Source organism: Notolabrus celidotus, chromosome 6 (genome assembly GCF_009762535.1).
Source record: "Notolabrus celidotus isolate fNotCel1 chromosome 6, fNotCel1.pri, whole genome shotgun sequence".
In the NCBI taxonomy this organism is placed as follows: Eukaryota; Metazoa; Chordata; class Actinopteri; order Labriformes; family Labridae; genus Notolabrus; species Notolabrus celidotus.
The window spans coordinates 9,404,743-9,417,810 of record NC_048277.1 but is presented as its reverse complement, the minus strand read 5'-3'; the positions used below and the strand labels follow the sequence as shown (position 1 = coordinate 9,417,810).

Sequence of the window (13,068 nt, the reverse complement as noted above, 5' to 3'; positions counted from 1 at the left end):
GAAGAACTATATAGTATTGAGCATCTCTGTCATTTTGCCAGAGAACTTCCGATGCTCCATGAGTCTGCTGTAACTTCTCTCTCATGCTGCATGAATAAACTTGGTGTGTAAACTCTTATACTGAGTTTGAAGCCTCATTTCTGGTCACTGCTCCGCTGGACGATCGCCTCACGCCGGGCCACGCCACCACAAACGCAAAAAAACGAGGTGATGAAGGAGAGAAAACTCAAATAAGGACAACATCCGTTAAACATGGAACAACGCTCCATTATAGAGTAAAGAATCAGTTCTGGTTCTGTTTACCTGAGTTGGTTCTGGTTCTGTTTGCTTGAGTTTGGTTCTGGTTTGGTTCTGGTTCTGTTCTGGTTCTGTTCTGGTTCGATTCTGGTTCAAGTCTGGTACGGTTCTGGTTCGGTTTTGGTTCGGTACTGGTTCAAGTATGGTTCTGTTCTGGTTCGGTTCTGTTTCGGTTCGGTTCCGGTTCGGTTCTAGTTCAGTTCTGGTATGGTTCTGGTTTGGGTCTGGTTTGGTTCTGATCCGGTTCTGGTTCAAGTCTGGTTCGGTTCTGGTTCTGTTCTGGTTCTGTTCTGGTACGGTTCTGTTTCGGTTTGGTTCTGGTTCGTTTCTGGTTCAGTTCTGTTCTGGTTTGGTTCCGGTTCGGTTCTGGGTCAGTTCTGGTACGGTTCTGGTTCGGTTTTGGTTCGGCACTGGTTCAAGTCTGGTTCGGTTCTGGTTCGGTTCTGGTACGGTTTTGTTTCGGTTCGGTTCCGGTTCGGTTCTAGTTCAGTTCTGGTATGGTTCTGGTTTGGGTCTGGTTCGGTTCTGGTTCGGTTCTGTTTCGGTTTGGTTCCGGTTCGGGTCATGTTCGGTTCTAATCCGGTTCTGGTTCGATTCGGTTCTGTTCTGGTTCAGTTCTGGTAGGGTTCTGGTTCGATTCTGGTTCAGTTCTGGTCGAGTTTGATTCTGGTTCTGTTTGCATGAGTTTGGTTCTGGTTCTGTATGCTTAAGTTTAGTTCTGGTTCTAAACCTAACCCTAAACCTAACCCTAATCACAACCCTAACCCTAACCCTAATCACAACCCTAACCCTAACCCTAATCACAACCCTAATCCTAACCCTAATCACAACCCTAACCCTAATCCTAACCCTAATCACAACCCTAACCCTAATCATAACCCTAATCACAACCCTAACCCTAATCACAACTCTAACCCTAACCCTAATCACAACCCTAACCCTAATCATAACCCTAATCACAACCCTAACCCTAACCCTAATCACAACCCTAACCCTAACTCTAATCACAACCCTAACCCTAATCACAACCCTAACCCTAACTCTAATCACAACCCTAACCCTATCCCTAATCACAACCCTAATCCTAATCACAACCCTAACCCTAATCACAACCCTATCCCTAATCACAACCCTAACCCTAATCACAACCCTAACCCTAATCACAACCCTAACCCTAATCACAACCCTAACCCTAATCACAACCCTAACTCTAATCACAACCCTAACCCTAATCACAACCCTAACCCTATCCCTAATCACAACCCTAACCCTAATCACAACCCTAGCCCTATCCCTAATCACAACCCTAACCCTAATCACAACCCTAACCCCATCCCTAATCACAACCCTATCCCTAATCACAACCCTAACCCTAATCACAACCCTAACTCTAATCACAACCCTAACCCTAACTCTAATCACAACCCTAACCCTAATCACAACCCTAACCCTAATCACAACCCTAACCCTAATCACAACCCTAATCCTAATCACAACCCTAACCCTAATCACAACCCTAGCCCTATCCCTAATCACAACCCTAACCCTAATCACAACCCTAACCCCATCCCAAATCATAACCCTAATCCTAACCCTAATCACAACCCTAACCCTATCCCTAATCACAACCCTAACCCTAATCACAACCCTAACCCTAATCACAACTCTAACCCTAATCACAACCCTAACCCTAATCACAACCCTAACCCTAATCACAACTCTAACCCTAATCACAACCCTTACCCTAATCACAACCCTATCCCTAACTCTAATCACAACCCTAACTCTAATCACAACCCTAACCCTAATCACAACCCTAACCCTAATCACAACTCTAACCCTAATCACAACCCTAACCCTAATCACAACCCTAACCCTAATCACAACCCTAACCCTAATCATAACCCTAATCACAACCCTAACCCTAATCACAACCCTAACCCTATCCCTAATCACAACCCTAACCCTATCCCTAATCACAACCCTAACCCTATCTTTAATCACAACCCCAACCCTAATCACAACCCTAACCCTAACTCTAACCCTAATCATAACCCTAATCACAACCCTAACCCTAATCACAACTCTAACCCTAATCACAACCCTAACCCTAATCACAACCCTAACCCTAATCACAACTCTAACCCTAATCACAACCCTAACCCTAATCACAACCCTAAGCCTAATCACAACCCTAACCCTAATCACAACCCTATCCCTAATCACAACCCTAAGCTTAATCACAACCCTAACCCTAATCACAACCCTAACCCTAATCACAACCCTAACCCTAACCTTAACCCTAGGATCAGGGTGAGAATGTTTTTTAACAGAATAAATACACACAATTGGGCTATTATAAGGCTTCTCATAAAATCACCGTACGTAAAAGGGTTTTCAACACAAACCATTAGTTTTTGCAAAGTTTTGCAAATCCATGAAATAATATAATTACATTCTGTGACTTATCAAGACCTGATGTTCACTACAAGGAACAGATAATCAAAATTAAATAAACAAGATTATTGAATTTCTTTTTGCTGTAATATGTTTCTTTCAACCACAGTACTTAAATTATCTAAAAAAAGGGATTCATATCAAAACCTTTTTTCTTCTGGGTCCATTACCATTGCCCTCCATGAATATAATCAAGGAAATACATTAGCGTAATGAAAGGAAATTAAGCAGGATTCCACAATATAAACAGCTATTTCAATGTTGCACTGTGCAGGTCCGTCAGCATTTCTCAAATCTCGTCTTAGCTGTCTCCATGAAAATGGCGACATTAACGTAAAGTGTTTTTGAAAACCTGCGTTTTCAGTGACCTAAAGCTCCGTTTACGTATGAACAACAGGACAAAACACAGAGAGCAAGCTATGTTTTAAAAAAAATCCATTTACCTTTGAGTCTTTTGAGACTCAATAATTATTCTTAAGAGGGTCATTAACCGGTAAGGATTCCAGTCCCTGGGGTATAAGGTCAGCGTTTTTGGACACGTGTTGTTTGGTACGTGTTGTGTTTATTTTTGCTGAGAATAAATTAAAAAAGGAATCAAACACAGCACAGAGTCTTTTTTCTTTCATTCACATCATCACAGCTAGACTTCAGAGAACAATCCTGTCAAGTGCTCAGAGTTCAGGCATGTAGCTCCACACACAGCTGTGGGTCAGACCGTAGTTCTCCTCTCTCACACTCTCAGGCAGCTCAAATTGAGCCAGCGGCCTCAGGAGCCGTCGGATGCCGTGCTCCTCAAACTGAGCTCTTCCCGGATCTCCAATCAGGACTTTGGTGCCGTGGGACTTGATGCAGCGATCCAACCAGCTGTGAAGGCTGGTGGCGAGGGACTCGTCGTAGAACATGTCACCCAGCAGGATCAGATCGAAAGCAGCGGGCTGGGATCCGATCATGTTGTCAGTGAGACACACAGGAGGCTGCAGTCCATTCAGGTCACTGTTCAGGTGTGTCGCTACGGCTGCAACTGGAACACAAACAGGAAGTTAATACCTAACACAGCACAGGTTCTCTGACAGACGTCCAGGTTAGCTGTTGTGAGAACGAACAAATGACGTTTGTATCATGTGATCTTTGTGCACATAATGAAGCTGCTTCTACTGTGAATAAGTTCAACTCCATACACACTGTGACTGTGTCAGAATCTGCTTCATCCGCCATCTTGGATATCACACCAACATTACACTGTTACTACCACAGCATCCCTTTAGTCACATTTCACTTCTACCTAGACTCTCTTTGACCAGGAGCAGACCTGCTTTGTGTTCCCCAAGCTCAAACGTGAACCGGTTTGTTCCTGAGGTTGATTCTAACAGGTAGGAACGTCTGACAGAAAGGTATCAAAGTGTAACATTAAAAATTAACACAGCAAAAGTCAGGATGAAATGAATAAGCATGGATGCATACCAGAGTCAATGTCGTTTGCGACTACATGAGCTGCACCGCTCCGTGCTGCAGCGAGGGCTGAGGCTCCACAGCCGCTGCCCAGATCCAGAACGGTTTGACCCTGACACACGGTGGGGTTATCCAGAAGATACCTGTACACACAAGCAGAGGAATAATCAGAGATACTAAATTCGTCCCCAGCGGGTAATTAGAGATAAGAGTTGCTGTAATCAAGCATCACATTATGTTTCTATTTATATTTAACACAAATAGATTAGTTATGTTCACTGTTTCTTGTGTTTTTGTCTGTTTGTTTTGGATTTTTTTTGTTTTAGTTTCTTCTTTTTTTATTTTTTAAATTATCATATATACACTGCTCAAAAAAATAAAGGGAACACTGAAAAATTACAATGTAATTCCAAATCAATCACACTTCTGGGATATGAACCTGTCCAGTTAGGAAGCAACACTTTGTGGGAGAGTGACCCGGCCGTGAGGCGATCGTCCAGCGGAGCAGTGACCAGAAATGAGGCTTCAAACTCAGTATCAAAGTTTACACACAAAGTTTATTCATGCAGCATGAGAGAGAAGTTACAGCGTACTCAAGAGCATCTGAAGTTCTCCACCAAATGACAGAGATGCCCAACACTTTTTAGTTCTTCAAACATAAGGGAGGAGAAAGGGAGGGGGGAAACGTGTATGTGTGATCTTAATACAGTTGTTCATACATAAAGAGAAGAAAGGGAGGGGGGAAACACGTGTGGGTGAGTTGCAATCAAGGGTGAGCAAAGGGTCTGTCAGGTGAAAATAGTACTCAGGAAACAACAGAGACATTACCTCAGTCTAGTGACTCACAAAAAGCACACGTCTGCACAGCTTCCTATTCATCTCACAACATTTGTGGTTATCAAAAGCATAAATCAACAATTCTTAAAAAGTGTACATTGGCATCACTGATTATTTGTGTAATCATAAGGCACTCATTCATCTAATACAAAGCGTTTGGCATTACGTTAAAAAAATCCCCCTCACTTACGTTCAACTGCAATGAGGCTCAAGTTGGTTCTCGGTCTCTGCAAAACAACTCGCTGAAGATGAATTACCACATCCGGGCTGAACCTGCCTCGAGCTGCAGAAGCGGGGGTTCTGACCTCGGCCTCACCTTTATTCAGAGATCTGCACAGATCTCTGCCCTTTGCCTTACTCGGGGAGTCCACAGGATGCATGTGCGCCGCGTTACGGCTGCGACACGGCTCTGCTCCGTCCCGGGGCTTTCGCCCTGGTCCATAGGATGCGTGTTTGGAGCGGCGCGCACTCCGGAGCAGGAAACTCAAGATCCCTCGAGAACTCCAAAACGCGCGAGAACAACACAGTATAAACTTTTCCTCGTCCATGGTGTCAGATATCTTTTGAGACTGACGTCTGGCCCGATGCCACAGGTTATGACGTAATGTTGAAGAAGTGGTGAAATTTACGATCTTGTGTTTGCACATGGTGTTTATTTTGAAAGTGAGCGGATGTTGCATACGATCCTCGTGCCTGACTTCCGGGATAGTTCGATCATTTCTGTGTCGATTGACGCGTGCTGGTCGCGGGGAGCGGCGAAAATAGACTCCCCGCGTATCTCTGGCAGAGCGGCGCGGCGGAACGCTCCAGAGAAGGAGCTGAGACGCGCCGCAGCGCGCCCTGTGGACTCTAGAGCATTGACTTGAATGGGAACCTATTTGCGTAACGCGACGCATCCTGTGGATCTTGGGCTTTACTATTAGCTGGTTACTTTGATAAATCATATAAAATGGAAAACATATGAATACTAAACTGTTAAAAGAAGAATACATGAGCATAAAATAGATGAGCATAATAAGAAAAACACATGGGTGTAATAAAGAAAACACATGAATATAAGAGAGGAAATAAAGGGCGATTCCACAACTTATTGTGAATAAATTTTACCTGCTGTTGTGCAAATGGAACAGACAACAGGTGGACATGAGAGGCAATTAGCAAGACAACCCCTATAAAGGAATGGTTCTGCAGGTGGAGGCCACAGACCATTTCCCTGTCCTCATCCTTTCTGCCTGATTTTTGGTCACTTTTGCATTTTACCAGTGCCCTCACCACTAGAGGTAACATTCGGCGGTGTCTGCAACCCACAGAAGTTGCTCAGGTAGTGCAGCTCATACAGGGTGGCACATCAATGCACGCTGTGGCAAGAAGGTTTGCTGTATCTCCCAGCACAGTGTTAAGAGCATGGAGGAGATACCAGGAGACAGACCAGTACACCAGGAGACATGGAGGGGGCCATAGGAGGACAACAACCCAGCAGCAGGTCACGTCTACAAGTGGGGCCTGTGCTCACAGCCCAACACCGTGCATGCCGATTGGCATTTGCCAGAGAACACCAGGAGTGGCAGGTTCGCCATTGGCGCTCTGTGCTCTTCACGGATGAGAGCAGGTTCACACTGAGCACATGTGACAGACGTGACAGAGTCTGGAGATGCTGTGGAGAACGTTCTGCTGCCTGCAACATCCTCCAGCATGACCGGTTTGGCGGTGGGTCAGTGATGGTTTGGGGAGGCATATCCTTGGATGGCCGCACAGACCTCCATGTGCTAGCCAGAGGTACCCTGACTGCCATTAGGTACTGGGATGAGATCCTCAGACCCATTGTAATACCATATGCTGGTGCAGTGGGTCCTGGGTTCCTTCTGATGCATGACAATGCCCACCTCATGTGGCTGGAGTGTGTCAGCAGTTCCTCCATGATGAAGGCATTGATGTTATGGACTGGCCTGCCCGTTCCCCAGGCTTGAATCCAATAGAGCACCTCTGGGACATCATCTCGTTCCATCCACCGATGCTACGTTGCACCACAGACTGTCCAGGAGGTGATTGATGCCCTGATCCAGGTCTGAGAAGAGATCCCTCAGGAGAACATCCGTCATCTCATCAGGAGCATGCCCAGACGTTGTAGGGAGAGTATACAGGGACATGGAGGCCACACACACTACTGAGCCTCATTTTGAATTGTCTTGAGGAATTTCCACAGAAGTTGGATCAGCCTGTGATCTGATTTTCCACTTTGATTTTAAGTATGATTCTGAATCCAGACCTCCATGGGTTAATGATTTTGATTTCCATTGATCATTTTTATATTATTTGGTTCTCAAAACATTCCACTTTGTGATGAATAAAGATTTTCGACTGGAATATTTCATTGATCGTGATCTAGGATGGGTTGTTTAAGTGTTCCCTTTATTTTTATGAGCAGTGTATATATATATTTTTTTTTCAATTCATTTTTGTCTTTTTTCTTTTTTGGGAAAAATAATACAGAATAGGACAAATATGTAAAATATGTCAATTATATGAACAATACTACACACAACATTTTATAGAGAAGATTTAGGAATAGATCAGAAATGTAGCAACTGGTGAAGATAGTAATATGACAGATTTGTGCATCCAATAAAGATCAAAATACTGAGAAATGGTGTGTTAGATAATAAATGCAGCGTTTAAGCACGACTGGATTCATGAAGAAAATGTTGTCCAGTTTAGGTGAAAATAATTAATAACTCATGAAGGTGTTTACAGCTGCTGGTGGTGAAATAAGTCCACAGGTCAAACAGAGGGCATCTCTCAAACCACCCCCTCACCTCTCTGCAGACTTCTCCTCTTCTTATGTAGAGGGTCCACAGAGATAAGGTGTGATGAGCAGGCCTAAAGGTCTGTCATTTCTACGAGGCTTGAACAACCTTTAAGAGCCATTAAAACGTTATCATGTACGTGACACCAAACCTTTTATCACCAGACCTTAAGCTCAGTGTCCACAAGTTAGACTTTAAAGGCAGCTTCATGGATTTATTGAGACACTTGTATGTTGGTGGTTGCATGGCATTTACAACTTTCCTTTCCAGCAGGACCAGGAGAGGGTCATAGATTTGTCACCATGGTCAACATGTCATCTCCTCAGCTGCGTCTGGCTGACTCTGGGAGAGTGAATTTACGACTGCATGGAGGAGCTTTCTCTCTTCCTAGAGAGGCCTGTGACCTGAAGCTTGATCACCAGCGTGATCTAACACTGAGAAACACTCAGATTGAACAGATTAATGGATATCGATATCTATGGGATTCCCACATTTCCATCACACCTTTCATCCTCTACAATGTCCCCGCTGGCCCAATGCATGGACCGAGACAGGGGTCATTGATCCCTTCGTCTTCCCCAGATCCAACTTACCTCCATATTATATACCCAGATTTATTTATTATATTGCTTAATCTGTCATAGCTAAACCATAATCACACCATGTCAACCTGTCCCTACCGAATCATTTTTAACACTGCCTGTAATTACTACTATTTAAACCATTTGTAACATTTGTCTAAATTTGTATTCTATCTTTATCTATCTATTTTTATTTTTACTTATCTTGTTTTACCTATTGGAACTTATTCTTGATTGAACTTATGTCTGGGTTGCTGCAACAACCGAATTTCCCCCCGGGGATCAATAAAGCCTATTAAATATGTTATCTCCAGTCAGCTCAGTCTCATTCACAATGAGACGTCTCTCCTCACGCCCTTGGAATGCGACCCAAGTGTCATCCATAAAATCTGAAATTGTAATGTGCCTTTTTGGAGATGGGACTCATGTTACAATGGACTCAGTGAGTTATATTTCGACAGGCAGCTAGAAGCTATTTTTTGCATTTTGCTGTTGTTTTCTTTGGTTGGTATTGGAAATGGTAGATTTTGCACAACTATTTCATAAGGCAGGTTGAGAGGAATCTGTCCATTAAAATGACAAGAAAACTCCTGAAAACGGTGAAACTGACATCAGGAGTCTGCATGAAAGTTTTCAAAAGCGTTGATCGTGACTTTGGACAAATATCTTTGTTCAGTCCTTAAAGAAGTCAAAATCTATCGCAAGCAAGACCTTATCACAGAGCCCACACTCAAGCTAAGCATTCCTTTAAATCAAGCTTCTCAGCGTCATCATATCATTCACACTCTCTCCCCCTCCCCCAGCTGCTGCTGCTCACATATGGTTAGAAAGACAAATGGTAACATCTATAAGAGATACTTTAAACATAGAGCCCCTTAAATCGTTAAGGGACAAAGATTCAGATTCACACTAACCATAGTCTTATACTCTGACTATGCAGGATACGCTAGCTCCTTGAGTTTAGAGCCTGCCTCTCCCTCTCCCAGCTGCTGCTCCTCACACATGGGTAGAAAAATGGACATAGTGTACTTTAAGGATTTAGATTTTGTTCTTCTACAAACCCTTTACCTCTCATTGGTGTATTTATTTCTTTAATGCACATGTGCATTGGTTGATTTATTTAATTGATTTAATATTTTGTTAACATTTTTCTAATTATGCATGACAATAGACAGACTCCAGACCACTAGAGTGCCCTCTTCCTGATCTCAGGGGACTTCAATCATTTATTTTCTACATAGCTTATTCTGTCTTCTGTACATACTTTTATTATCATTACCTTCATTGTATTTGATTTATATCTTATTAATTACTTCTTCTATTAAAATTACTTGATATTCTTAATTATTTTGTATGGGAGCAACTTTAATGACTGAATTTCCCCCTGGGAGAAATAAAGTATTTCTGATCTGATCTGATCAGACTAATTGAACTGTCAAGTTGACTAGGTTATTGGAAATGTGATTTTATTGAAAAGTACTATTGACTGTTTATTAGATCGAATAGATAGGAAATACTCATAGATTATGGATTTAATTGCTAACAGCTGCCAAACAGCCATATCTATGATCCATGTCGACCACAACAGGACTTTAAGATGATAGCTGTGTCAGAAGGTGACAGGACAACAAAGTAAAACACAATTATTAACATTCAACAAGTAACCTGTTGTTTATGTTGTTACACTCCCAAGGCGGAGCTGAAAACCGTCTTTGCCACTTCTGCAGGAGGTAATGTTTCTGACTCGTGCGTTATTTAAAACGGCTTTACTCAAAAATGAAATTGATGCCATGTAAAATTAAACAAACTGAGAATTTAATAAAAATACAGACAAACAAATTTAACAACTCTAGACGCTATTAACTTATATTTCCACAAAAGCGACAAAACTACACAAAATCAAACAAAGCTACGGTTAGAAAATAATGATGCTCCTTGTCCTGCTCAGATGAAAGCATCCATTGCAGCGCACATGCTCAGTTGCTCCCATTTGGCAGCACCAATTACCTGCAGCATGACAATTTAAGGCACATACACTCAAATAACTCTTTGGCTCTAACACAAGTGGACGTGTCCCTGTTCACACCACGAGACACAGTTTCCCACCTCAGTTGGTCCCATAGACCGTATAAATAATGGACGTGTTCCTGAGAGCTGTTTTGAAGCCAATCGTCGGCGGGAGTCATATTGGAAATGCTGAACTCATCCAAAAGAGTGTGACGTAAAGAGGCGGGGTTTGAGCCTCCAAGACAACAGCTAAGTGTTCCTGCCTGTCAGTCAAGTCAGTCATGTCGTTATTTGGGAAAAAACTCATAATCTTAATATCTTCTGAACCGCCGGGTTAGAAACAATTTCACCCCCCGTACAGTGGGTGTAGAGAGAGAAATTAGCGACATTTATCAATGCTGCAAAAATCGTCTTTTTTGAATGGGTGTCTATGTGGTTTCCAGTGTTTCTGCAGCTAGCCTCAAGCGGATTCTCGCTGAATTGCAGTTTATAACACTTCCGCATGGGCTTCATATTTTGAGACCGGAGGATGCAGCTTGGTTGGTCCGTTAACGCAGGGGTTCCCAAACTTTTCAGACCGTGACCCCAAAATAGGAGCCAAAGACCCACGACCCCAACTGTCCTCTAAAGTGATTAAATGTTGCTTCATACTTCATTTAGCTGGTCTGCAGAAAATTAGCCTGCATGCACATTGCTGGGTTTCCTGTGCTTTTGTCAATTTACTGTTAACTAACCTCAGGAGTCATCTGGCAACGAAGAAAGGCAGAAAACTAATGAAAAAAAGTTGTATTTGAACCAAACTTCTATTTTTGTCAATATATTTTTCATGTTGGGTAAAATATGCACTTTTGGACTACTTAAAAAGAAAAAAAAATTCCAGAAGTCATCTCACGACCCCTCATTAGTGTCTCGCGACTAAGGTTGCCAACTGTCCTGTATTAGCCGGGACATCCCGTGTATTGAATATTAACTCTTGTGAACACAGCAGACTGCACTCTACTGATCCTAGATCAGATAAAATGGCAGTGGCAGATCATGTGCCAATCATCCAATCACAGGCCCCCTCACGTGCATCAGTTGTATACAGCGCTAATGCGCCAAGTCCTGCAAAAACTCTGGATGTACAAAAAGAAAAAAGACTGCTTGAGTCAGTCAAGAGCAGCAAAAAGTATCCATGGAAGAAGTAAATTTGGGGAGTCATACTCCTCTTTGGCATTTAATTTATCTTTTGCCTGTTTTTTTGATGTAAAGAGTCAAATTGTGGTTTCTTTGAGGTTTATTCATATGAGGTTACATAATGATACAGTAAGCATTAAAGGGAATATACACACTTTCTGCATTTCCAGTTAAATCAGAATATGAATATACCCTTAATTCACACATCATGCTCACACCACCATTTGCACCGTGCACCTGTCCTTTAGTAGTGAGAAAGTTGGCTACCCTACTCGTGACCCCCCGGGGTATCCCGACCCCCACTGTGGGAACCCCTGCGTTCCACAAACATAAATCTGAGTAACTTCAGACCTGACTCTCTCACATCAAACTGTCTTTTAGTTTGGTTGTAGCAGAGAAAGGATCTTACCGGGACAGCGCCTGTCCTCCCGGCCAGTAGATGGCCCAGTACGGGTCACTGTAAGGCCACAGCTCGGGTCTCTGAGTCCAGAATCTGCAGTTCGGTGTGAACAGTCTCAGTTTGAGCTCCGGGGTCAGGCTCTGCTCCCCTACAATCTCCGTGTTCTCAGTGATAAATCTACGGATACACTCCTCAGACTGACAGTTGTTTGACACACATCTGTACCTGCTGGTCTGTCTGAGAGCTCTGAGAAGAGTTTTAACTGAACTGGTCCATTTAGAGGACGAGGCAAGACCGAACATGACCGGGGAGGACCTGAGAGCTGCTACCGGGCATGCTAAGCAGCAAACCTGCTCCTCAGAGCCGCTGTTAGTTTCCTGCTGCTGCTATGAGCTGATTTTAAACTCTGTAACACTCACTGAGGAGTTATTTCACGGCCTCACTTTACTCAGACGAGCTTCAGTTGTTTCTACACGAACGAAAAACACAGACGGAACACAACTCTGAACAGAATAAAGGTTCCGCTCACAAAGGTTCCTACGACAGATTTGTGTGTGACGATTTTCATTAAAAAAGTTCATTCAGATCCCTCATCTATTCTAAAATTATGTTTTAATATGTGATATTTTTGGGGGATTTGTACTCATAGACTTGTTTTGACAGTGTTTTATCGTTTAGTCTGTATAATTCACAAATACAATTAAAAGGCATGTCTACTAAACACATTTATGAAATAAGAACAAGAGTTCTTATCTATACAACTCCGACTTTATTTATATTCACTCTATACTAATACAAGTTAGTATAGATTTTAATCACTGTAAAGTCTTTTCACTCGTTTACTGTATACTTGCTACTCATTGGTTAGTTTTTTTTATAAGCCTGTTGTGTTTTTTTTTATAGGATTTCTTTACCCAAATATACAAATAATTATGGGAAATGCCTGTACCTGGACACCATTGATAACAGTAACAGGGGTTCCTCTGACAGAAGGCGCACACCAATAAAAAGGGATATCCGAAAGACATGATACAAATATGACACCGTTAGAAACTGACAC

At 42.7% G+C, this 13,068-nt stretch overlaps 1 protein-coding gene across 1 annotated transcript; it reads right to left on the bottom strand.

The window, feature by feature from the left end:
* Window positions 1-3,296: 3,296 nt before the first annotated feature.
* On the bottom strand, window positions 3,297-12,512 carry etfbkmt (electron transfer flavoprotein subunit beta lysine methyltransferase). The gene is made up of 3 exons (XM_034686572.1): window positions 12,018-12,512; window positions 4,216-4,346; window positions 3,297-3,775 (listed from the first exon to the last, which is right to left on the bottom strand). Exons 1-3 carry the CDS (start codon window positions 12,308-12,310, stop codon window positions 3,426-3,428), a joined length of 774 nt encoding a protein of 257 aa, XP_034542463.1. The 5' UTR covers window positions 12,311-12,512; the 3' UTR covers window positions 3,297-3,425.
* Window positions 12,513-13,068: the final 556 nt, after the last annotated feature.